At 43.9% G+C, this 27,515-nt stretch overlaps 1 protein-coding gene across 3 annotated transcripts in view; it reads right to left on the bottom strand.

Moving 5' to 3' along the window:
- Positions 1–27,515, bottom strand: part of BLNK (B cell linker) — a 55,665-nt gene that overhangs the window by 10,427 nt on the left and 17,723 nt on the right. The window contains exons 2-11 of one of the 3 annotated variants that reach the window (XM_036438705.2): positions 22,907–22,972; positions 19,191–19,240; positions 14,870–14,910; positions 12,770–12,926; positions 12,026–12,186; positions 11,261–11,342; positions 9,779–9,850; positions 2,268–2,340; positions 1,405–1,432; positions 350–392 (exon numbers count right to left, since the gene is read on the bottom strand). In XM_036438705.2, coding sequence (XP_036294598.1) covers positions 350–392; positions 1,405–1,432; positions 2,268–2,340; positions 9,779–9,850; positions 11,261–11,342; positions 12,026–12,186; positions 12,770–12,926; positions 14,870–14,910; positions 19,191–19,240; positions 22,907–22,972 — 773 coding nt within the window. Of the gene's footprint in view, positions 1–349; positions 393–1,404; positions 1,433–2,267; positions 2,341–9,778; positions 9,851–11,260; positions 11,343–12,025; positions 12,187–12,769; positions 12,927–14,869; positions 14,911–16,983; positions 17,165–19,190; positions 19,241–22,906; positions 22,973–27,515 lie in introns of those variants that run through there. The other 2 variants (XM_036438709.2, XM_036438708.2) reach the window with 2 other exon arrangements.

Raw genomic sequence — 27,515 nt, forward strand, 5'->3', positions numbered from 1 at the left:
CCTTAACCAAACAATTAGTCTAAGTCTTAGACTCTAAGATACATGAGTGGCCCTGGATTAGTCTTCACACCAGTGGAAGGCCATGGCCGTTTGATAGCTGTCAGCAGGCAGACAGGTCTGAGGTGTGTAGACTGTAAGCCACTCCACAGAAGCTTCCCAGGCAAGCTCAGGTCCTGACGACTGCCACTCACTACTCATTGCAATAGGAGGGCTACTTAGTTTAGAAAATTGAGTTGCATGTTTACAATTACCTTACAAATAATGACAGAATTTAGGAAGACATTTATATAGAAATCCTTAATTGAAAAGAGTTTTAGGGCCACACTCCTTTAAAATAAGATAGATTTACCTTCACACACACTTGAGGCATTCTGTTGAGAGGCAAGTGGAGCCTATTAAAAAAAAAAGCAAAGATATTCAATTTTATGTGGAAATAAAAGTCAAAGCAATAATATTATTGAAGTATTTGAGGAGAACATTTCTCTGATGCAAAGCCATTCTTTTAGTCATAAGAGCAATAATTAGACACGCACAGTCTCCACTCTAACCGTTGCATGAAGTGACAATGCACTGGGGTGTCTCATGGGAGGAGCATGTGGTCTTGGTGTTGGGCCTTCCCTGGGGTTGAGGGACAGCAGGACCCCAGCAGCTGCCGGGCAGTAGCGCTCCTGCTCCTGCAGTGGGAACTCAGCATAGGGCTTCTGTCTCAGGACCCGCCGTCTCAGGGTTTGGTGGCTGATTATAATGTCAGGCTACCGAGTAGATACCAAGTCAAGGCGGGCTTCCTTGAGTAGCGGACTGCTGCAGGTTCCCTTCGTTCTGTCCAGAATTTGAGTTTAGTCAGGCCTATGTGTGCCTGCTATGCAATTGTCAGGACCCAGCCAGAGGGTTGGGAACGGACACAGGGGAACCCCGAGGGGAAGACAGATGTCAGGAGAGGCCGACCCCCCCGGTGGCTGATCTGCCAGAGCTTTTCAGTCAAAGCTGCGGGGGTCAAATGAGGATGAACTCCCAGGCCGCACCTTCCCAGGCTCCCTGAGGTTCCGAGTTTTCCCAGGCCTGCCCGGACAACACCTTCAGGGCTAAGGTCTCCGTGTCCCCTTTGCTGGGAGCTTTGTCAGCTTTAAACGACTGGATAAGAATAAATACTGGGCCGAAACTGGTTTGGCTCAGTGGATAGAGCGTCAGCCTGCGGACTGAAAGGTCCCGGGTTCGATTCCGGGCAAGGGCATGTACATTGGTTGTGGGCACATACCCAGTAGGAGGTGTGCAAGAGGCAGCTGATCTCTCATCGATGTTTCTAACTCTCTATCTCTCTCCTTTCCTCTCTGTAAAAAATAAATATATATATAAAGAATAAATACTGGGAAACAGGAAGTGTGTGTAACTGTGACAGTAACTTACCGTCTTCAGTGGTGCAGCAGGCTTTTTCCTGGGGGGTTAAAAAAGAAAGATTGGCTTTGTTGCAATGTGAAAAGATAAAGTAGAACTGCCTGCTTATAATTTTCTTCGCAAATTTAAATTAGAGCAATGAAGGTGGTAGGAGTGGGGGGAAAGCTCTCCTGGAAAGGCGGAGAGGGAGGAAGCAGGATTCAGTTGTGCCACCTCTCCTCCCCCCTCCTCCCCGCATCTCACATAGGGTCCCCTGGCAGAGGGCAGAGGGTTAATTGGGGATAAACAGGAACACCAGCGGCCAGGGAGCCGGCATCACTGAGCTCCTGATCCAGTTCTATTGCTAATTACGCTGTGACTCAGGCCTCTCTGTGGGCTGCGAGGCCGGTTGGAGATTTCGTTCCCTCATCTGTAAAGTGAGGCCCAGGCCCGGTGTTTTCAATGTGCACACAGAGCCCTCCCCTCCGCCCGCAGGACCCCAGGCTGCTGATTGGGGATGGAGACTGGAGATACGAGGGTGGCCATGCAGGTGAGGTTGCAGCGAGCACCTACACATGCCAGCTTCCGCTTGCTTCTAGGTGAGTGTATTTTTTAAAAAATATATTTTTATTTGTTTTTTTACAGAGAGGAAGGGAGAGGGATAGAGAGTTAGAAACATCAATGAAGGTGACTATTCTTTACTAAACTTCTGCCCAGGGTTTCATTCCGGACAAAGAAATCCAAGACCAACCCAAGTTGGATCATCCTTGTGATCTGAGGTCCTGTAGGTGTGCTCTTCCGGACGGAAACAGCAGGAAAGCACCCTGCACCTGAGCCCCAGTGTGGGCCCATCCACTCCCATCTCACGGAGCTGCTTGTCTGCGGCAGGTACTCACCCGGCCCTGGGCAGTGGGGACGGCACAGCCGGTAACGAAGACGCCTTAGTGTCCCAGGCCCCGCTGCTTCGACCTGCACAACATGTACACAGGTCAGTCTCCAGTCCTGAATCGAGCTGATGGTCACAGGGAGGCTGGGCTTAGGGCAGCCTCAGAGGTGCACATATTTATTATTTTTAGTAAGGCACGTTTAGTAATCACATTGAAGCTACTGGGGAAAACCTTTTAGGCCAAGGTGATGAGACATTTTAATAAATATCCATTTATTGGCTCAGAACTAGGCTGTGAATTTGGGACTTCATCATAGACACAGAGAACAGACCGATGGCTGCCAAAGGGAAGGGGTTTGAGGGAATGGGTGAAAAGAGTGAAGGGATTGGAAAGTGACAAAATAGACACGGGGATGGAAAGTACAGCCTAAAGAATGTAGTCAATAATATTAACATTTCTAATTCACTTCTCTTTCCCCCCAGGGGACAAACCCAGAGTCCCTGGCTCTGTGGGCTCAGTGAGAGCCACACAAGGAGTCCTATGGGAGGGAGCAGGAGCTCACACTTGCACATACATGAAGACCAGAGGTGTCTAGAGACGAGGCACAGACCTGCCACTCCTGGTACACACCTGTGGATATTCATAATCACACAAACACCGACCCCTACACCTAACTTCACATTCTTAGATACTTGTTCATTCATCTGACTTTCCAGGGCTTTTGCTCATTGCACAAACAGACAAATCGAGACAAGTTAAGCTGCTGTCCTGATCTAATTTCTGAGGTTACAGAAGGGACCCAAAGGGCCTTGTCCACTGCACCCCAATTTCCCCTGCCCAATCCTGAGGTTAGAAGGCAGACAATCACCACGAGGGAAGAAGATGAGACAGGCAGCACTTCACCACCGGGGCAGAGAGCAGGCCTGGAGGCAGAGAGGACAGACAGAAGCTAAGTCAGCTCCCCTCAGCATATCCTGGGCCTCCTCTTGGGCCCATGCTCGCCTGCCTGCACATTATTGCTCAGTGAGACAAAGCCTATTTATTGAATTAAATTGAACTGGAAAAATATTTTATTAGGAACATACATTTATAAGTACACAATTCCTATTGGACTTAAATATAGGTTGGACGTGCTCTCAGTCTATGTTATTTTGGGTTGTGAGATAAAGCGCACATAAGTAAACACTGAAGTGATCATCAGTTACCAAGAACTTCCTGGTGTGCAGGAAGCATGCGGAGGCTCTATGTTAGGGTCTGGGGAAAAGGGAAGAAGTAAAGCTGGTCCGCTGCCCTCTCAGAATTTCCAACAGGAGAAAACGTGTACCTCATGCCACCTCCTCTGGTAGAACCGCCTGTTCTAAACACAGAAAAGAAAAGGCCTCACAAAGCATTAAAAACAGAGATCGTTATGTTTATTCTCATGCACATGACCAGAGAGACCTTTAGGCTTTCCCTCAGAATCCACCTGCTCTTTCTCTACCCACAATTCTTTTTTCCCCTCAATTATAGTTTACACTCCATATTATTCTGTATTGGTTTCAGATGAACAGCAGTGACCAGACAGTCACAGACTAAGAGCAGTCCCTCTGCTGCCCCTGCCACCACCTGGCCCCATACAGAGCTTTGAGGATATGATTGACCATATTCCCCATGCTGCCATCCGCATCTCTGTGACCTCTCTGCAACAGCCAACATGGGCCTTCCACTGCCTTCTTCTACGCACGATTCTTACGCAGGGCCCATTCCACAAACGCTTGGCACAGAGTGGGTGGTGGTGGTGATTTCATGAGTTGCCTTCCCCAACTCCCCATAAAGGAATGCCCCCTCCCGGGAAATTCCTACTTACATGTCACCTAACCTAGATGCGATTTTCAAAACCATTTTTGAAAAAGAGACTACATCTGGAATTTGTAACACTGCGTGAGACAATAAACTGAAATATCAATCAAATTTGTAGTTTGAGTCTCACTATGTTTCCTTAGCTACTGTATCAAATTGATAGTGTTCTTCAAATTCTTCATAGCTGAGATTGACCTTAAATTACATTTGGCTAGGCCATGGCTGAGTAGCTCAGTTGGTTGGAGCAGGGTCCCAATACACCAAGGTTTTGAATTTGATCCCAGGTCAGGGCACATACAAGAATCAACCAATGAATGCAGATAAGTGGAACAACAAATAAACTCACTCTCTCTCTCTCTCTCTCTCTCTCTCTCTCTCTCTCTCTCTCTTTCTCAAAATCAACAATCAATAAAAATACACTTGGATACTCAGATTTTAATGAAGATTTCAGAGAAGAGGAACAAAAACCTTGCCTGAAAAATAAGGAAGTGCAAAGAAGGTCTAAGTCAGAATTTCCTCCCAGGGGTTCTCCTTAAATACTAAGGGCGCGTGTGGCCGGGTTCATTATCACTGTCACATCTGCTGCCGGGCTTTTCTGTGCAGCTTCCCTTTCTTCATATCTCCAGACAGCCTGCCAACGTCTTCCTTCCCCTTCCCTCCTCACACACAGCCTCTGCGATCAGACGGGAAGGCAGGCCCCTTCTCCTCTGGTGGCGGGGAGGACAGATTAGTGGAGACCTCTGGTCTCTAATCAAGAACACAAAGTTCTAGTTATTTCTTGCCAGAAAACTGGCTGGGTGACCTCTTACAAACCACTGTCTTAGTTTCCCCTCTGTGAAATGGGGACACCACCACCTACCTTACCTAACTCAGAGTTACTGTGGTAAGATAAGAGGACAACTTTTTAAAAAAATATATTTTTTTATTGATTTTTTAGAGAGAGAGGAAGGGAGGGGTGGGGGAGAGAGAGAAACATCAATAATAAGAATCATTAATCGGCTGCCTGCCTGACTAAGGTCCAGCCCATAATCCCGGACATGTGCCCTTGACCAGAATCGAACCCAGGACCCTTCAGTCCACAGGTTGATGTGCTAACCACTGAGCAAAACAAGCTAGGAGAATAATAGGACAACTTTAAATATGTAAAGAATTAGCCAAAAATAAAGTAATATTGTTGGAAAGGGATTTAAAAAAGTATTTGAGGTTTAAAACATTACGTTAAGTAAAAAGAGCCAGATGGAAAAGACTACATATTTTATAGCTCCATCTACAGGAAATGCCCAGAAAAGACAAATCTATAGCAACAGGAAGCACACTGGTGGTTGTCCGGGGTGTATGTGTTTTGTGTGTGTGTGTGTGTGTGTGTGTGTGTGTGTGTGTGTGAATAGCATTGGCCATGAATGGGTATAAGAGATCTTTTAGCGTTGAGGTGGGCATGGCAACTTTAAAACTGGATTGCAGTTATGGTGACAAAACTCTGTAAATGCAATGATTTATAAAAATCATTGAACTATTAGGTGAAAATTACAAGTCATAAAGAAACCCGGTAAATACAATTATTGCTGTTGTTGTGTTACCATCTTGTACCTGAGCACTGTACCAGGTACTTTAAATGTGCCTCCTCTGAGCCTCACTTACTGTCCATTGGAGCGAACCGAGTCTCAGCAAGGCCACAAGGCAGGGCTGGGGTGGAACATCAAGGCCATCTGAGTTTAAAGCCCGGGCTGCACTTTCCTTTCCAGCCAGGGCCTCAACATGCCTGAGACATAATTCTGGGGCACGGTTTGATGTGAGGGTTCACTTGCTGCTTCTCCCTCCATTGGGGAAAGATTAGTGAGACAGAGGTCTGTTTAAAAATAAAAATAATTAATAAAAAGAGACAGAGGTCTGTTTTTGTGGATGCTCATGGCAGATGGAGCATGACTCTTCTATTTAATGGGCCAGTGACCCTTTCTGCGGTACTGGGCCTAAAGTCAGAGCCAGAGCCATGACTGGATAGGATAACCTAGTACCCTCCTCATGGCCAGTAGCTCCCCTCCTCCAGTCCTGACAACCAAAGAAGTCTTCAAATGTTGCCAAGTGTTGCTAAGGTACTGTGGTGGTGGATAACAAGATGGTAACATAAAAACAGCAATAATTGTATTTACCGAGTTTCTTTATGACTTGTAATTTTTCACTTAATTTTCATATACAGTTCAATGATTTTTGTAAATCATTGCATTTACAGAGTTTTGTAACCATAACTGCAATCCAGTTTTAGGAAGTTGCCATGCCCACCTCAACGCTAAAAGATCCCTTATGCACATTCATGGCCAATGCTGTTCCCGCCCCCAGCCCCGGGCAACCACCAGTGTGCTTTTTGTTGCTAAAGATTTGTCTTTTCTGGGCATTTCCTGTAGGTGAAGCTATAAAATATGTTAAGAACCAAGTTCTCAGTTGGAATACTCCGAGAATGAGAGTTTGGGAATGTAATAGAAGGAGACATGTCCAAAAGCATAATGATAAAAGTGAAAAATAAGTTTTGTTTTCATTGTCTTGAGGAAAATATTATGTTAATAATGATATAGCATTGCAGGCTTTGGACAAGCTGGTACTTACCAGCTTCTCAGCTAAGAAAGTAATGTACCCTTAGTTTTTCCTTATACCACATATGTTTATGCATCATTTGCTTTTTCATTTTACATATGATGTTTCATAATTCTTCTCTTTTTTTAGATTTTTTAAATTGAATGTATTGGGGTGACATTGGTTAATAAAATTATACATGTTTCAGGGGTACAATTCTATAATACCATCTGAGTTTCCCTAATTCTTAATGATTCCAACGTTGGCATTCTGAGCCCTCGGGATTGAACTGCCTTTCAGCTGTTACAGAAACCACATTATCATCAGAGGCTTGAACACAGGCTGGAGCCGCCCTTACTCTCAGGCCCTGCATGGCCTCTTGCAAAATAAAGAGATTTAATTGAACAACTTCAGAACAATTTGGCCAATAGGTAGCATTTAGCTTACATATTAGCAGGGAATTGTAAATTCCAAAGCTCCTTTGTTTTAGGAAATAAGAGCATGGACTGCTTTTTAATGCTATTTACTTAGAGAGAAAGTTCAGAAATACAAGCCCTGTTTACCCTCTTCTGACAAAAGTTACAAATCAGCTAGAGGTTGCAGCACCTTCTTCTAAATGCTCATGTAGAGATAAGTCACCGCGGGTGTGGGCCTTTCAATTGGTTTAGAGCAGTGGTTCTTAACTGGGAGTGATTTTGCCCACCCCTTTTTCCCCCAGGGACACTTGGCAACAACTGAAACTTCTTTGCTTGTCAGGACTGGGGAAGGGAGCTACTGGCACCTAGTGGGCAGAGGCCAGGGATGCTACTAATATCCCACAATGTACGGACAGCCCTCAGAGCAAAGAATTATCCAGCCCCAAATGCCCATACTACTGAGGCTGAGTAACCCTGATTTAGAGGAGAACTTTATATGAAAAGGAAGACACACAATAGTTTCCTGAGATATGTACAAGATGCTCCGCTAAGACTGTTCATGAATTTAGGCAGGTTAAACTAGGGGTTCTGAAAAACAGCAGTGATAAGTAACAAAGAACTATGGTTTTAGGAATGTGACTCATAGGTCCTTTCCCATCTCATCCTCACAACACCCTGAGGTGCAAGTGGCACTCTCCTCCATTTTCCAGAGGAGGACACTGAGAAACAGCGAGGTTCCTCAGCTTGTTCCAAGTCTGGTGTCTTGCAAGGGACAGAGCCAGGACCTGAGCCTCTGGCTTTGGAGTCTGTGCTCAGTGCTGCTCAGAGCTTCTCAGTCTGGAACACAAGGGGAGGGAGAGCCTGCCGCTGCACCCAGTTCACTGTGTAACCCCAGTGAGCACCTTCGCAGCCATCTGAGAGCCCGAAGCAACATTAACCAGAGGCAGCAACATGGTGTGGTACTTGGACAGAAACACCAAGCTTAGCCCTTTCATGATGCCTATCAGGGCACTGTCGGAAGCTTTGAAAGGATAACAGAGGGTAGGCTATTCCAAGACACACGCACGTAATCTAATCATTCAGATGATCTCGCTTCCTCCTTCTCCTGTACTTTCTCCTGTCTGCATCCAAAAATCATATAATCAGACGTTATTTCCTTGTTCAGGTTTAGTTTCTTCACCTGATGCCTCTACTATTAAAATATACCTATACTAGATTAATAGAAAATCAATGGATAAGTACAATGGGCTAATGCCCTCATGATGGCGCCACATGATTCTTTAAATACTGTAGCCAGTGTTGGGGACTCAGCCACTCTCACAACCAGCAGGCCCACCCACAATTCAGCACCGTCTCTGAGCCAGTTGTGTCTTGGCCCTGGAAACACAGCTGTGAGCGAGACATGACACTGATGTTCTTATAGGAGAGATAGAGAACTCAGGAGGGATCAGGAGATAAGGGGGGGGGGGAACTATAGGAGTGCACACCAAAGAGGCTCTAGCCCAAAATGGGGTCAAGAAAGGCCTCCTGAGCAAGTGACATTGAAATCAATGTCTTTAAGGAGCTTTCAATGTAGTTAGGGAGATTAGACAAAGACACATAGTAATTAGAGGACAGGTATGGGGCAAGTGTAAGTGGGATGAGAGGGCAAAGGAAAGCTCTCTCAGGGATATAGAAACCATAGGAAGCTTCCTGTAGGGGGAGACATCAGGCTAGGCCTTGAAGGATGGGTAGAATTTGATGTCATAAAAGTGAGAACACAAAGACCAAAAGGTAAGACCCATGAAGGTGTGAGGTGATCAAGTAAAGGAAGCCTGGACTAGGGTGGTGACAACTAAAACAGAAGAAAAATTTTAGGAAAAATAACCAGCAGCCCTTGGAAAGAACACAGGCATGCAGGCTGGAGGACAACATGCCAAGAGCCGTAGGGATGCCCCAAGGGTGATGGATGCAGTGGGAGGTGGTGGGAATGTCAAGGTGTTCAGAAGGGAAAGCAGGTCAGCATTGGACACCAGAGTTATCATCATAGACCAGAGAAATAAAACCAGAAGAATTAAGGAACCCTAAGGAAAACACATACCATTTCTTTTGTATTTTGCAGGATTTATTTGTGTGGAGATGCTTAATGTAAAAAAGAATACCCTTACTTAGCACCTAAATGTGGATTGAAAGTTTCACACTCACAATTTCAGAATTCTCCTGTCTCAGTACACTAACCCCACTTACAGATGAAACAATCTGATGCTTGCCGAGGAAGGACAGGCCCAAAGTGGCACATCTGGTAACTGGGATTCCACCCCAGATCTTTCTGGCTCAAAACCACGCTCTTAATCACCACCGTATTCTGAAAGAAGAGCAAGGGCTGAGGACTGAGTGAGGCAGACATCCTCAGTCAGGGACAGAAGGAGAAACCAATGAAGTTGGTTTCATCATTGAGGTAGGATGAAATCTAGAGCTGGTCTAGTAGAGGTCCAGGTACATCAGAGGGGGGTCGGGTCCCTTCAACATGGGTGCTACCAGACAGTACATGAGGATGAGGGCTTCTGCTACCATTTATTAAGAAATTTGAAAAATACAGTGATTATTTCTTAATATTTGCTCTCAGTTGTTTATCTTATTTGCAATATATTAAAAATCAACCACCCCCAAATGTAATCATTCCATGATTAAAAAAAACAGCACATCACACATATACTTTACCTGAAGCTGTCACTGGAGGAGGAGCTGGCTTCAAGGAGTTATTTGGCTTGGTTGATCTATTCACCATGGGAGCTTAAACACACAAACATGCACATAATGATTATAGATACAGTCCACTGAAGGGGATTCACACTTGTGGGAAAATACATTGTGGAAATGAGGGGTCAGACCAGAGAGTTTGGAGGGAATGGGAAACATACTCATTAAACCTATAAGCCAATAAAAAGCTTCCTCAGGAAAAAACAAAAAACAAACAAAACACACACACACACACACACACACACACACACACACTGTTAGAATAAATATATTAATAATTAAAGGAATAATGAAATATTTTAAAATATATTTTATTGATTTTTTACTGAGAGGAAGAGAGAGGGATAGAGAGTTAGAAACATCTAAGAGAGAGAATCATCTATCAGTTGCCTCTTGCACACCCCCTACTGGGGATGTGCCTGCAACCAAGGTACATGCCCTTGACTGGAATTGAACCTGGGACCTTTCAGTCCGCAGGCCAACTCTACCCACTGAGCCAAACCGGTTTCGCCATGAAATATTTTATGATAGGCATTTTGTTAAAGTGAATAGTGGCTTGGAATCCCCTTTGCCAAACTGCAGATGCAGGAGATGAATACTTTGTGTTTTTTAAAAAAATAAATTAGTAGAAGTGTATTGAACCTAATAGTGAAGGGGCCAAATTAACAGCTCACCCTCCCTGCCACAGCAACACATAGCATTTCTTTTGTATTCTCAGGCTTTGTTTGGGTGGAGATGTGTAAGAGGTGTTTATTTTCGTGGTGACGGGTGGCCAGGAATTCAGGTGGGTCTTCAAGCTGTTGGTGATGTGTAGGGAATGCAGGAGAGGGTTGTGACATAATGGCGGCATGAAAACTGAGCACTGCTACTCTAGAGTTTATTAGCTGAGTAATGTTCCTTGAAGAGATCCCTCACACAGGAGTACCTTCTTCATAGTGACTGTATCCAAAGTAAACAGGTGCTGTTCCACAGAGGGTGTGCGGCACTGGCTTTTCAAGATAACTTGTTTGTAATTGCATTTGTTATTCCGTGAAGCATTTACAAACAAAATGTTCCTGAAATAGCATTACATTTAAAGAACCAGGATACAGAGCATATTTTCCTCTTCCATATTTTTCAGGCCTCTGCAGACATTGTGCCTGGTGCAATATTTGTAAGGCCAGCATGGTGGTTTGTGACTTTGTGAGTGTTAGGACAGCTAATAACATGCACCTAGGTGCTTTCATAATTTAAGATGGGAAGAGGACAGAGGAAGAAGGGAAAGACTATGAAATATAGAGATGGCTCACCCAATCTGTCAAAGCAGGCAAATGCTGTGGACAGAGATGGGAGAGGCCTGAGCACCATCACTTCTGAGCCCCTTAGTGCTTGCTTCCAAATAGTCTCACATACTCCCTGTCCACAGGTAGAAAGGTTCAGGTGCTTAAAACTACAAACACTTGCCTTTTTCAGATGGGGGTGAACTGCTTTCTGTGGGATGAATATAGTTCTCATCTTCATCTTCTACAGGGACCACATAATCAGCCTAGAAGGAATGCACAAGTGAATGAGAAGAATGCTGTACATTCATAGGTTATTGTATGGAAAGAAGTGATTAAAATATCTATTTAAAGAAATTAAATAAAAAAATATTTACTGAGATATAATTTATATACCATTAAATTTCCCTACATAAAGTGCATAATTTAATGGTTTTTAGTATAGTTGCAGAGTGTGAAACCATCACTGTAATCTAATTTTAAACCCCAAAAAGAAATGCTATGCCTATTAGAGCATTGGCCTGTGGACTGAAAGGTCCCTGGTTGGATTCTAGTCAAGGGCACATGCCCAGGTTGCGGGCTCAATCCCCAGTGAGGGGCGTGCAAGAGGCAGCCAATCAATGATTCTTTCTCATCATTGATGTTTCTATCTTTCTCTCCCTCTCCCTTCCTCTCTAAAATCAATAAAAATATATTTTAAAAAAATGCTTAGAGTAGGTCATATATGCCTTTTTTTTTTTTTTAGAGAAAGAAAACCACACCCTTTCAGCATAACATTGAGAGTTAGAGGGAGGCAGTGAAGGCACAAAGTGGCTAGTGCTGGCCAGAGAGCAGGAATGGAAGGAGGAAGACATGCTGGATCCAGACTCTCTTGATGCCTCTCTCCCATCCCACACCATATCCTGCCTTCCACGAGGTCTGGGGAGCCATCAGGATGGATCTACTTTACCTCGTCCTCAAGATCCTTGGGTTTGGGTGGAACTTGAGGTTTCTGCAGAGACATCGAGGTGGGCATGGTGGAGGCCAGCCTCGCCTTAGCTGAAGGCCAGCTGGGTTTACTGGGAAGGGTCTTGCTGAAGGGTGGAGACTGCCTCTGGCTTGACCGGTTGTCTTGAAAGGGACAACAAAGCATGAAATGAAAGGGGCTCTGGGTCATTCCCTGGGAGGACACAGCTGAGCTCTAGAAAGTACAGAACCTCCAGCCCCTAAGTAACCACAAATGAATGGGGGCATTCCTTAAATGAGTGAAATGACATGTTAGGTAAAAAGCTTCAGGTGCCCATTGACTTACATTAGGGGTGTCGAACTCAATCAGAGAAGGGGCCAAAATCTAAAATCCAGACTAAATCGCGGGCCGAATGGTTTACTGAACAGTCATAAACTGTCATTGTGATGGAAACGCAGCGGAGTGCAGTGATGACAGCGTGGTGCGGGCCACATTGCAAGGCCTGGCGGGACGGATTTGGCCCGCGGGCCTTGTGTTTGACACATGTGACTTACATTATAAAAAGTAGAAGGTCCTGATCAAAAACATGCTCCCAGGGGAAAGAGAGACCCATGGGTTCCATTACCTGAGAGACCCGATGACCCACCTGGAGATGGTGAGAATGGGAGGTTCCCTGCCAACCTTGGCCTGTCCCCACCTCCCCGCTGAACACCCAGGTTGGGGGAGGGGGGACAGGGGATGCCTCACCTACATACTCGCCCCTGGTGAAGGGCAGGGCTGGGTGGACTGTCCTCGTCTCCTGCTCAACGGGCGGTGGCTCATAACTGTCATCCCCAGGCTCCTCAGCGGGCAGCACGTACATCTCGGAGTCGGAATGCTCGTCGGGGTTTTCATAGTCGCTGTCCTGCAAATGCAGACACCGTGCTCAGGGCCAGCTGTGCCTGGTTGTCAGGACAGACCTGACCTGGAGGGCCAACTGCATCCCCCGTGTGGGGATGAGGAAGCCAGGCCTGGACAGGCTGGCTCAGATGGGGGGCGGGGGGAGGAGCAGGGAGAGACCAGTGGAGCATTTAAACCGCAGGATGGCGAGATTCTGCCTTGGATGGGGTACCTGAAAGGCCTGCCTGGGGAGACATTTAAACCAAGCCTGGAGGACTAGAAGGAAGAATGGAAGACTGCTTTTTGTTTCTCCTCTCTTGCCTTATTTTTCCTGCCCCAGGACCACGAGTCTGAAGTCGCTGAGCCAGGCAGGGCCTTGGCATGCTGTAGGCACGGAGGGCGGGCTGTGTGCCTGGGCTGTGGTGAGGCCTTGGAAGGGGTGCACTCGGGGAGGGAAAGGCGGGACAGGTTCACAGAGCCTAGTGGCATTACAACAAGGCTGGACTCCATCCATTAAGGTCAAAATAATTGTGAGTGAATGTTTCTCAGTCCTTATTACAGTTGATGCCTTGATTCTGGTTGTCTGACTTTGAGAGACATATTTTCCTCATCTTCAGGCTGATTTTATTTTGTGCTTCCTAATTCCCTACTGTGTGCTTTTTTATTTACCCAGCCAGCAAGCTAAATTTCTTTGGTTTCCCTCAGCATGAGGACCAGCTTCTTAACTTTACTAAGATGTGGCTCAGTGCGTGCAGCCAGCAGGGGGCGCAGTTGCAGTGCTTCTGAGGGATCAGTGACAGCTGGGCTCCGAGAAATAACTCCATGCCCAAGTGACCCATATGCAGAGAGGCCATTTGTCCTCTCTTAAAAAACAAAAAACAAAACAAAAACAAAACAAAACAAAAAAATCTTTTCTCTGCAGTCGAAAAGGGAGGAACTTCTGGCTCCTTATACTCGGAGTCAACTCCAGGTGATTTACACAACTTGAGCCCAGGCTCAATTCTGAGCTCTGGACAGGAGCCCCCAGTTCTCATTCTGGCCGCGGAGTAACTGAACGACAATGGGCAAGTCATTTTCATTCCTTTGGCCTTAGTTTCCTTATATGGTGTGTTGTCCTGTAGAGACCCTCTTGGGTCCGTTCCAGATCTAAAGTTCACAGGTTGGATTCACAGGCATGAATTTGATATATGAGAAATAATTATTGGGAAGAAAAGATTTTAGGATGTCTTGTCCCTATAAGACTCAGCCTAAGGGAAAAGTGGCTGCTGGGGTTTTGTGGGTTGTAAAGACACCTCGAAGAGGTTTACAGCCACCCCTCAGTGTCATCATGGCCAGGGCCCCCTCTCTCACTCTGGCCTCCGATGCCCTGCTAGCCTGCTCAGTCACAGCAAGCACCTCAGAGCCTGGGTCTGAGATCTGAGTGTCAGAGGGAGAATTTTGGAACTGCAAGTTGAATTCTTCATGCCTTCCTTTCTTCAGCTGTAAAATTGGCGGGGCTGACATTCAAAATGTTTAACGATGGCCCTAAAGAGTGTCCCAATGCCCCTGATGTGCTAGGCATTTACTCTTCGGTTGTTGGTTGGTTTGAGTTTCTGGGCAGGGGCCAGGAAGTGATGGGCACTGGGGAATTCAGGCGGCGGCGTTTGCTAACTGACATGGACCTATGTAAACAGCTTGCCATCTGTTTTGGCCATGCTGGTGAGTACTCTGACTATTAGCAAGAAAAAGGGTAAGAATGCCTACAGAGGGCTGTGGTGGGCTTAGATGAGGCAATGCACAGAAAGCTCTTGGCCTGGCCTGGTGCAGCTCAAAGCAGCCTGTCTGAGGTTATTGCTGCCTTGTCCGCAGGTGGCCCGGCCAGCTCCTCTCTGTGATGTGCGGCTGGCCACCAGTGTGTGATTTAGAAATAAACCCTTAGAAAAGCCCTGGTGGAGACAGTACCCTCCTCGTCCCATGAGCAATACTTACAAAGTCGTCTGACCACTGCTCCTCTTCGTCAGCAGGGCTCTCTGAAATGACACGGAGGAGGCAGAGTGCAGAAATGTAAATAAATACTAAGTTGCAGCTCCACCCTGTCCACAGCACCTGCACCTGCCTTCCCTGCCCTGGGGCTTCCTGGTCCCCTTTACTTGACCTTGAATGGTTATTACAGTCATCTAATATTGGCCACTTTCAAATCCTTTTTTTTTTTTTTTTTAAATTCAGTTCTCACAGCATTAAGAGACATCTCGTGGGAGCAGAGAAATGGTGCATCTGACCCATGTCTGTCTTTGTCAAGGGACATTTTGGGGACTTTAGAGTAGCCCCATACTGTGTTGTTTCCAAGGATTTCTTTGAATCAGTGTGTGGCTGGTGCAGTAGGAAGAGCTCTGGACCTGGGTTCAGACCTAAGTTCTCATCCAGGCTCTGCTCCTAACAGTTGGAGAGTGAGTAAGAACTAACATCCCCAGGCCTGTTTCCAGATTTATAAAATGAGAGGATAACTTCTAAGATTCTCTCTGAAGAGAATTTGTATCCAGCGCTTTACCACATGCCAGGCAATGTTATTAGAGATTTGCACTCATTCAGCGCTCCTAAAACCCTATGAGGAAGCTGAGGCCCCGAGAAAAGAAGACATTTGCCCAAGGTCTTATAGCGAATAGTGGAGCCCTACGGGCTGACCTCCAAGTGCAAGCTCTGAAGCCCCGTGCCATGCTGCCTCACTGTCTTTGAGCTCCAGGGTACAGGCACCATCCTAGACTCTGCAGGGGTGTGACAATGGATATGACAGCCCAGCCGGCATGGTTCAATGGTTGAGCATTTACCTATGAACCAGGAGGTCACAGTTTGATTCCTGGTCAGGGTACATGCCTGGGGTTTTCCGTCTTGATCCCCAGTGTGGGGTGTGCAGGAGGCAGCCAATCAATGACTCATCATTGATGTTTCTGTCTCTCTCTCCATCTCCATTCCTCTCCGAAATCAAAAGAATACTTTTAAAAAATGAATATGGTTTTAGCTGGTTTGGTTCAGTGGATAGAACATCAGCTTGTAAACTGAAGGGTCCCGGTTCACCACGAGACTGGTTCTCTGGGGTCACTATGACTGGTTCTCTCCAAACCCGCCTCCCTCACCAGTGCCAGCTCCTGAGCCAGACAAAGACACTGAGGTTGTTCGACTATGAAAGCACAGGAACTGGAAAGCAGGTTCTGGTGTTACTGTCAGAGGGTCAGGGGCGTATGCCTGGGTTGTGGGTTTGATCCCCAGTTGGAGGTGTGCACCTGGCACTTACACCCTACAATGGCCACAGTGGCTCCTGTAGTGGCTGCAGTGACCTTGGGCATGTTACTTAACATTCCTGAGGTGCATTTTCTTCAGCTGGGAAAAAAGGTTTGACCAAATATAGCAGGCTAATTTTTTTTTTCTTTTGAGTCCCAATTTTAATGTCAAACAGTTCCTATGTGTACATGTCAGCCATGATATTTCAGATCTGGTTGGTGGACAAATGGTGGTGATTCAGGTCCGACCATCTCTGGTTTGGTCCTGGGCATCCTTCAAGCAGGCTAATTTTTAATGATAATTTTGTGTGGACCATGAATGATGTCATAAATATTCAAATGGCCCTTGGCAGAAAAAAGGGCCTCACCCCTGTAAGGAGAGGAGGGGCTGTGGGTGCTGGCCCTTTCCATCCTCTGCTTCCTGAAGGTCACCATCACCAAGGTCAACACATTTTCCGAGGTGGGGGGGGGGGGGGGGAAGCCATTTGCTAATGGGATGGAGAAAGAACAGAATTCCCACATCTGGGGGAGAGAGGTGGGGCTGTTTCAGAAGTCTTTGGTGGACCCAAAGGCTCCAGAGAGTGCCTGACTGGGCTTTGGGGCTCTGGGGCTTTGGAGGTCTGGTGGGCTAAGGTCTCCAAGCACTGGCACCTTCGGGGACCTTGCAGACTCCCTACGTTCAGGAGGAGTTGTCAAGGCTGGTTCCCAATGCCCTGGGCTTGCAACTGTTCAGGGTCCCAAAGGCTCAGAGGAAGCAGCTGGAAATGCTTCTAGAACATGAGTTGTGGGGTGGGGAGGGCAGAGGGAAATGGCAAGGGAGGTACTCACTGCAGGTGGTGATGGTGGTTTTGCCAAAAGGACCTTTTCTGGGGACTGGGTGTCAGAGCAGAGGAGAGTAGGCAAGGCCTGGGTGAGGGGGTCTCAGCAATAGGATGGATTTCTGAGATCCAGGAACGTCAATGGATTTGACAGTTCAGGAGCAGCAGTAAGGACAGAGTTGGTGGATTATAGCAGAATTTTTCAAATTTAATAGATGTCTATTCAGATCCCCAGGAGCTCTGGTTAAAACACACAATTCTGATCCCTTAGTTCTCGGGGTGCGGCAGAGGGTCGACATTTCTAACCAGCTCCCAGGTAACGCTGAAGCCGCATGCTAGCGATTGCACTGTAAGCAGCAAAGGCTTACAAGACCCAGCTGAGACCCAGAGAGATTAAGGACAAACTGGAAGATGCCACTTCCTAAAGCCAGGGGAGTTTAAGAGAAGCGGGAGCTCCAGAGACCGGTTTCTGTGCGTGTGGAGTATTAGCGTTGGCGGGAAGCTGGCAGAGCTTCTAGTTCAGTCCTGTGTGATATAGAAAGGAGAGGAGAGTACGTTGTCCAGGGTTACACAGCCTGTGCCTAGGCACTGAAGGACCTTTTACGCAGGCTCAGTGGTTGGCAATTCCTCCTGCTGCTGATGTAGAGCCATGAGAATATAATGCAAAGGTATTTCAGAACAACTCCCTGGTGGAGGTTGAGAGGACCACATGGGATTAGGAATTAACAAGACTATTTAGAGGGCTCTGAACTGTAGCTTTGTGAATAGAGAGGGACAAACATATTTGAGAGACACTTAAAATCTAGAATTAATAGAATTTAGAGATTATTATTATTATTATTATTATTTTGGTAGAGGGGGAAGGAAGAGAAGGAATCAGTGATGATCCCTAATGTGTGTGGGTAAGGCAAAGGGATGAATAATTTTTTTTACCTGGCTTTTACCCAAGTAAAAAAAAAAATACAAGAGAAGGAGGGGTCTGTGTGGCCATCAGGACAGACTATGGAAGCCACAAGAAAATGGGTCACATCTATATCCCACCAGGGCTGCCTGTTCCTGACTGGATCAGACAGGTTTGGGAGGTCATCCCAGGAGATGTCCCAGCAGAAAGTGGGCCTCGCTTGTGGTACATGGTGGTAGGGTAGGTCTAAGCATTGGATTGGATGTTACACTGTATGACCTCTGGGGCTCCTATTAAACTCCATGATTTCATATTTTCCCATCTAAGCTTTGGGTACTTAACAGGTATAAGTCTGCTTTGTTTTCTTTTCATTTTTAGAATTTGGAGAGAAGAACAAGGTTTTTTTGTTTGTTGTTGTTGTTTTACTGAGGGCTTATATAGATCTGCCCATATCTAAGAAATCTTTACATGTAAGCCATTAGAAATACATTTTAGACCTATCTTCCAAAGGCATCTATTCTAGAAAAGGGAAGTATGCTGGATAATTTACTTTGCTCACAACTGCCATAAAAACTACCAACCTCAAGAGTAACTATTCTCCCCTGACAAAGTTGATCCTACTTAGAATGGGAAAGGATTGAGTAACCGTGTGCCCCCAATAATTTATCCCACCCCCTTCAAATATCCACTTTAAGTTCTTTATCCAGGAAGCCTTCCTTTCCCTACTTTCCCTGCCCACATCCTCCACATTGGATTAGATCAGATACTGCTGAAGAACTTCGTGCTTCCTGATCACACTGAAATGTAATTGCTTATGACACCATCTGTCTTACCTTCTACATGATAAATTCTATGAATATGGTGCTATTTGTTCAGTACTATATTTCTACCTGAAAACTTGTATGTGCCTAGCACATAAAGGATGCTTAATAAAAGTCTGATAAGTAGATGACTGGATGGATGGATGATTGGTTCGATGGATAGATAGGATTTGGTAATTCTTAAAATTAAGATGACACCTTTTGCCCTATCTGGTTTAGCTCAGTGATTAAGCCTCGGCCTGGTGGGCTGAAGGGTCCCAGTTTCAATTCTGGTCAAGGGCACATGCCCAGATTGTGGGCATGATTTCCAGTAGGGGGCGTGCAGGAGGTAGCCAATCAAAGATTCTCTCTTATCATTGATGTTTCAATCTCTTCTCCCTTCCTTTCTGAAATCAATAAAAAATGGACAACTTTTGTTTCCATAGTTCTCTTTTCAAGAAGTAAATATACACCTTAAATTAGTCAAGAATCCAAGTATTTTAGAAATTCTCTTACCAGAGGCATAGTCCCTGCGAGGAACACTTGGAGGTGCTTTGACTTTCAGCCTGTGGGAAACAACCATTAGACAAAAGGTCAGTGGGTAAGACCTCTGTTGTCAAGGTCCATAACATAAGTAGATATAGAGGTAATAGATAGATAACGAATAGAATAATGGCTTTTTTGGGACCCATTGCATCGAAGGACTAAATGTATTGAAAATGTAGCCAAGCCATTAATCAGAGGTTTCCCAGCTCTCCCCTTGTCCCCAGTGCACAATGAGGCTGTGACTGGGCAAAGGTGAAGCCAAGCAGAGAAAGGGCTTTGAGAGGGCAGAATAGAAGAAGCACCGAGGCCAGAGGGTCAAGGAAGATAAGTAATGAATGTCGATTGGTTGATAAGAAGGTAAGGGAAGATGTGCTCTACTTTAATAAATAATTAATAAACACTTTAATAGGAAAAATTAGTTATAATGATCACTTTAATTGTAGGCTGGACTGAAATTGTTTTTGAGCTATTGAAAAACTGACACAGTGAGCATCTCTAGGTTGGGACTGTAATATTTTGCTTAGTTAAAAGTTGAAGTGCTTCAAGCACTTTCAAAACTCCTGTAGCCTCTTTATACACATATGAAATGTTCTGAATATTCACAATCCTTTCCCACTCATTAAAAGAAGCAAATTAAAATGTCATTTTAAAAAAGCATCCCAATTTTTAGGCTTTCTATGAGTACTGGCAACACCTTCCCTTCCATTTCAGGCATTTGAAATGGTTAAGGTTTATGGTAAATTATTATTTTTAATAATTGTTACCAACTTTATTTGAGAATGATTTACTTAGTTAAAGAGTTTAAATATAGAAATGAAACCTATATCCAGTAGACTTAGTTTACTAAAAATATTTGATTACAAAAAACAAGACTTATAAACCAGAATTGTAATTATGTAAAGATAACAATATTTATATTTGTGTAGAAATCCTGTTCTTTGTTTTCCTAAAGACTCTCACATCTATTATTTCATTTGATTCTCATAACAAACCAGCTAGCAGTGTGTGCTGTGGGAGATACGATCATTAGACCTGTGATGAGGTCCAGAGAGAGAGAGAGGTTACCAAAGGTTTTGTAGAGAAGAAAAACAAAGCAAAACTGGGTCTGGGCCAGATCTATTCACGTACCAGTAAAATTTTAAAAAGCACAGACCAGCTATTACCCACTTTTGTAATCATTTCCTAAAAGAAAAGAAAGGTTATTTTAATCCTCCCCGCCCCCAAACGTATAAAGGTTATCATCTCAGAATAAAGTACAGAATCAAGAAAGGACTGGGTCACTGAACACAAGCCAGCAATAAAAGGTGTGGCTCGGGCCCCACTCAGCAGCCAGCAGCTACACACCAACCCCCAGCACTTCAAGATCCTTATTTTCTCAGTCGGCCGTGACCAGTGACGACTCTGTCACAGTCTTGGGTTAGAAAACCAGTGTGTTCAACCATGCTTCCTCCTTTCAAGGTGGCACCTGTTGCCTGGCAACGAGTGAGAGCTGAGAACTACAAGTCACTTCCAACCAAAGGGCCATTGGCTTCACCAGGGGTAAAGACTATGGCAGCCATGTTTTCCAAGCTGAGAACACACCTCGGCTTGTCAAGTGAAAGTGTATTCTTTGGAAAACAAAAAGTGCAATGCGTATACTGCAATGGAAACTGCCTGGAAACATTGGAGCCCTGTGGCTGCTGTATGATAGACCAGTGTTTTTCAACCTTTTTTGGGCAAAGGCACACTTGTTTCATGAAAAAAATCACGAGGCACACCACCATTAGAAAATGTTAAAAAATTTAACTCTGTGCCTATATTGACTATATATAAAGTAATTCTCTTGAATAGGAATCAAATAAACACAAAGAAAGTATTTTATAATTACTTTATTATGAAATATTAAGTAAACAAAATAGTGAAAAATTATAAAATTCTTGTCTTGTCTGCACCTACAGCACACCAGGCAACATCTCGCGTCACACTAGTGTGCCGCGGAACAGCGGTTGAAAAACGCTGTGATAGACCATAGAATGGCCGTTTTATATAGAGGCTCCATTCTATTGAGAAAACGGCTGCCTTTGTAAAACTGGCAGCTGTGAGATAAACTAGAGTTGCTAGGACTATATAAAATGATAGTAGGGCTCTCTCATTTCAATGACATTCTGAAATAAATGAAAACAATCAACACACCTCTCCTCTCCCAGTCACAGGCCAGACAGGAAGACGAATAGCCCCACAAGCAGAAGACCATTTTAACTATTTTATGATGATCACTTATACATATTGAGATCATTTACATTTTACAGTGTGAAAACACCACAAAAGTGATTTCTTTTAAGTTTTGCAAAGACCAAAAAGAATGAAGATGCTGTGCTCTGAAGGCAATGTACTTTCATTCACCACAGGTGGTACTGGGAAAGCAAATTGCTAACATCAGTAAAGACTTCAAGGGCACAAATCCTTCAACCCAGAAATCTCATTTCAGGAATTTAGCTTTCTGGTATACTCAAAGTCAGCAAAGGATATTTATTAAAATATTATTTGTGTCAGTTAAACTGAAAGAAGTACCCGCAACATTTTGATCTTATCTAAATTGATATTATCAAATTGCCCTCTAAAAATGTTCTGGTTTAAATTCCCAACCTTCCTCCCCTCCCCCGGCCGCCCTTCAAAAAATGTCCAACAATATATGCTTGGTGAAATTAAAAATAATACATTTCTAGTAGACTATTAATCAGCTTTTTAAAAGGGGATATGTTTATTTTTACATACCAACAAATATAGATGTGCACGATATACTATTAAGTAAAATCACCAAACAAAGCACGTTGGTAGAATGGTTTATAAATATGATGCCATTCATGTTAAAAATATTTTGCGTGTATAGGCATGCATTGTATCCATGTTATTGAATGTATATGTCTGTGTAAGCTTATATATAGATTTACATACCAAACTCACACATGACAATGTCCATTTTGGGGAGTAGCTTAAAGTGGGGATATGAAGAAGTAGAAGCTTTTGACTTTATACAACTCTGAACTCTTTGATATTTCCCATGCTGGTGAATCTGTATTACTTTCTTAAAAAAACCAAAACTTAAAAACTTAACAATTAACAGTTCCCCTTTCCGCTTGACTTAGATTTTGAGTGTCAAATGCGTGTATGTACAATATCATGTACAATTTCTCTTCTCTTAACAAAAGCTTAAGAGTTTGAGGTTACAGGAAGATTTAGAATTCTAGCTTTCCCTCTACAAGTGCCAATTGAAAACACCATTTTAGGCAAAACCTGAGAAAGCAGAAATCAAAATATGGAAGGAGCTTGGGCTGTATTCTTATAACTTCTCTTTAGGATTTTCCCAACTGTGTCCTCAAGACCCTTAGCTAAATGGCTTTGGAAGTTGATTTTCCTACTTTGGTAAATGTCATTTTGACATTTGCTAGCACCTCAGATGGCATCGCTCACCTTTTGAGCAGTGAGAGGGAAAGTGAGGTGCCCTGAGAACCACCCTGTTCACTCAGCACGGTTCCTGAATGTGGCTCTGAGAGCCGCGGACTCCAGGAGTAAGAAAGGGCTACATGCTAAAGAGGTTGTAACTCTGCACTCGGTAACAGAGAACTTTGTTTTTCCCCCCCGATTGCAGGCTGGCATAACATGTTGTTCATATAAATGCTCATATAGTGCTCTGGAGTCTAACTTACTTTTTGATTTTGTTCATTATTCCACCATCATTGTTCTTAATATCATGGACCATCTTTTGAAGCTGCCTATAAGAGACAAAAGTTAAACATAAATATTAATAACTATGTTGATTTTTTTTAAAAGAAAGAGAGAGATAGATCCCAACCATAAAATCCCAAATATCATTAATTATATTGTATTTCTTTAAGTTTAATTAATCATATTTAATTGAGTTGACCATCTGCTACTTGAGTAGAGGGGAAAGGGTAACTCTATGGTTTCATGAGGAATGTGGTCATTGGGCCGTGGCCCCACCAGGCGTCTGTGAAAGAAAATTCTGATTCCCAAAGCTGTCTGTTCTGAGGAGACATGTGAGGTCCAAGTCCTCTGATCTCACCATAAGCTCATTGTTCATCACTTACTGTCCTCTCAGACCTATATTGTAAAAATGGGGCTACCTTTAAGCACACAGGATAGGCTGAAATCAGGTTAAATTTTTTTTGGTTAACTTTACTAGGTAGAATTTGGGAAAATTCTACCAAGTAATTTTACATGTCATTTAAAAGTTGCACATATAGAAAATCCATAAAGAAAATGATTAGTGAATCTGGTTGCACAGGTATTTGAAATTTCTGTGGAACAAAAGGTAATATGCACAAAAATCAAAAGATAAATGACATGCGGAAGAAATATCTGTAACACATAACAACAATGGTGATAATTACAATAATGACTACAATTTTTGATTTACAAAGAAATGTTACAAAGTAAGATGTGATTAATGATTCAATAGGAAAACGAGCAAAGGATGTGAACATATCGCTGACAGAAAAACATAAGTAGCCAACAGACCAATGAAAAGATATGTATGTATTTTAAAATATGTTTTTATTTATTTCAGAGAGAGTAAGGCCCCTCCCATCCCACGAGGATAAAGCTTGCAATGTGACCCTGGCAAGTGCCCTGACCGGAAATTAGGCCGGCGACTTCCTGGTACCTGGGGCGATGCTCAACCAACAGAACAACACTGGCCAGGCCCAATGAAAAAATATCATTTGTATTTAAAGAAATCTAAATCAAACAACAGTGAGATATGCTCTGCTTATCAGACTGGCCAAACTTAATTAGTGTGATAATACCCATAGTTAATGAGGGTATGAGAATAGAGATATTCTTGGGAATGTAAATTGTTACAGCCGATATCTGTCAAAACTTAAAATGCCCATGCCTTTTGACCCGGAAATTCCACTGTTAGGAATTGCCTTATGAACATGGTCATAAAACTATACTATTATATAGATATCCGCATTATACACCTGTAAGCCTTATACACAATAACCCTCATCCTTTCTGCCTTCCCCCTAAAAAACCTGGAAACAACCTAAACACCCATCAATCACTAAAAGGGAACTACTTAAACTTTGATAAAGCTATATGACAGAATACCACAAACCCTTAAAAAAAAAAAAAAAAAAGCAAACATCTGTATTGCTAGTATATAAAAATCCCCAAGAAATATTAAGTTAAACAAAAGTGGAAAAAGAGGAGGAAAAAAAAAAAAGGAAGGGGAGTTCAGAATAGTGTGCAGTATGTGTCATTTTTATGGGGGAAAAATATACATGCATATGTGCTGGTAGGTACAAAATTTTTTTTAGAAAGATATGCAAGAGATCATGAAAAGGTTGTTTTCAGAGTCCATAGGGTGCTTTTACACCAATTAAAAAAGGGTGCCCCTTTTTTTCTGGGTTGGGCATACAGCATGGCAAACAGACAAGGGAATTTCAGGCCCTACCAGTGCTTCTGACTGTGAGGACTGGTGGCTCGGAGTGGGGAAGGGAGCTCCTACTTTATAAACAGGAGACTTCTACTTCACAATGAAAACTTTTCTACAGCGTTTGACTCTTGATAGCATGACCTTTGGGTATGCCTTTTATGTCTGCTTTACATACGTATATACAGAAGCATGTTGACAGGGTTGGAGGATTGGGCCGTGTTTTATTTTCTTCCTAGTAACATGGCTCTGCCCTGAGAGAGGAGGATATTTGAATTCACCTTTCAGGCGAGCCTTTCCTTGGTTCTGAGAAAACTGGTTGACTGGGTTTTTGTTAACAAAACGGAAAGATTATACACAATCATTGTTTCCAGAGAAAACTGTGATTTCCCATACACCCGAATGCAGGTTTCTTTGGCTCTAAGATGGGCCTTCTGTGGGGTAACACATTTGGGGTGCACAGTTAAGCTTAGCGCAGGTGTGTAAAACCCTGTGGGGTGAGGGTATCTGGGAGGAAGGTTCTCTGGTTCTGTAAGGATTTAGAACCCACCGGCTACAAAGCTTTTTGGTGTGGATGGAGCCGTTCAGAGGATGAAGGGACAGCTTGTCAGGTAGGGAGGAGGGAGAGGAGGAAGAAGAGGTGAAAAGGGATTTTTAGGGCACTGACGGTATTTTGTATGATACTGTCATGGCAGCTACTTGTAAGAGACGGTCATTGTATCAAAATTTGGAAATAATACTTAAGATACCAGTTTCCCACATCATTAACATTTAATTGAAACTTTCCCATATTTTACCACATATGTGTAGCATGCATAGACTTCACAGAATTAAACTTATACTTGACATTGTGTAATCTGCATTTTCCACTCAGAGCTTGAACATTTTCATAAGTGAGCACCACCCTTAGGCTTTGTCTGCTTAATCAATTAGTCTTTATTCCCTACTTCAAAAGGCCTTTATTTTTAGGTTAACTGTGGGAAGAATTTTAAAAAATTAAATTTGTTTTCAGTTATAGTTGATGTATAATATCATATTCGTTTCAGGTGTACAACATAGTGATTAAGAATGTGACTTGAAATCTCTGATAAGTCTAGTACCCCCTGGCACCATACATGGTTATTACAATATTCTAGCCATCTAGTCTTTATCTGTACCTTTACTCCCCCTGCACACTGCAGGGTCTGATCTAGCTGAAACTCTGGTCCAAGTGAACATGATGATGGTGAAATGTCGGGACCCTGTGCTGGAGGGAGGAGAGAAAAGACCAGATCAGACCTGAGGAGACCAGGAAAAGCAAAGCCTGTTGAGAATAAGAACTGAATGTCTTGCTTTCAGGAACCTTGGATCAGGGGCTTAGGCCTGAGGGACAGGAGAGAGCAGATTACCTTAGGTCGCCTCCTATGCCTTCAAACCCAGACCACCCCCTCAAACAGTTTTCCAGAGTATGATCCGAAGGCTCCCTCACGTTGCCATCTCTAAAATGAAGATAGGAATTGCAGGCTTGGTGAGACGATGGCAGATAGTGGATGTGAAGTGCCTGCCCACACTGGCTTTTCAGCCAAGGATAATTGGCTGAAAGACCCCAGGGACTGGGTTTGACCAGGAGCAAACCCAAGTTAGAGCTGCCTGCGGGAGACGTAAAGGGGAAACACTTCCATTGGGTAGATTTCCTCCAACCAGGGGTGCTTCTTTGATTGTGGATTTGTTGTTGTTACAGCATTTTAGGGGTGTCAGGGTATGGGTGGTGGTAGGGAGACTTGGCTGAGAACGTTCCCTAACCTGGCATGGCTGATTGGTACCAATCGGTGGGAATGGTATACTGATCTCGGTTCTGCATACAACTATGGGTATTTATACGCCCTGACATGGAGTGACATTTTGACCTCTGACCTGCAGTAATGTCACTTGCAAATAGATGCATTTCCTGTCCAACTTGTGTGCTCTTAGCCAGTGGGTCTTCCCTGGGGATCCACAAAGAACTCCTATTCTGGTAACACTGCCAGTGGTTCTCAGCCTTGGCTACACACTGGAATCACCTGGAAGCCAATACTCATTGAAGATGTACAACGCGTGTGCACTAAGAATTAGTACTAACAAATGCTTCCACATAGTCATCTGTATCCAAGTGTAAGAAGAGAGCATTTTAATCAGCACTAAGTTTAGTACAAGTAAAACGATGTGCCTGCAAAGGATTAAATTAAATTTAAAAGTATATAATTTGTGCCGAAACCGGTTTGGCTCAGTGGCAGAGCGTCGCTCTGCAGACTGAAAGGTCCCAGGTTCAATTCTGGTCAAGGGCATGTACATTGGTTGCGGGCACATCCCCAGTAGGGGGTGTGCAAGAGGCAACTGATCGATGTTTCTCTCTCATCGACGTTTCTAGCTCTCTATTCCTCTCTCCTCCTCTCTGTAAAAAATCAATAAAATATATATATTTTTAAAAAGTATATAATTTGTAAGAATGCAGAGAAAAAGGAACCCTCGTGCACTGCTGGTGGGAATGCAGACTGGTGCAGCCACTGTGGAGAACAGTATGGAGTTTCCTCAAAAAACTAAAAATGGAACTCCCATTTGACCCAGTGATCCCACTTCTAGGAATCTACCCCAAGAAAGTAGAAACACCAGTTAAAAAGGATATATGCATCCCTATGTTCATAGCAGCACAATTCACCACAGCTAAGATTTGGAAACAGCTTAAGTGCCCATCAGCAGATGAGTGGGATTAAAAAACTGTGGTACATCTACACAATGGAATACTATGCTGTGGTAAAAAAGGAGTTATTACTGTTTGCAACAGCATGGATGGAACTGAAGAGCTAAGTGATTATGCTAAGTGAAATAAGCCAGTCAGAGAA

Source organism: Pipistrellus kuhlii, unplaced genomic scaffold (assembly GCF_014108245.1).
Source record: "Pipistrellus kuhlii isolate mPipKuh1 unplaced genomic scaffold, mPipKuh1.p scaffold_m20_p_15, whole genome shotgun sequence".
In the NCBI taxonomy this organism is placed as follows: Eukaryota; Metazoa; Chordata; class Mammalia; order Chiroptera; family Vespertilionidae; genus Pipistrellus; species Pipistrellus kuhlii.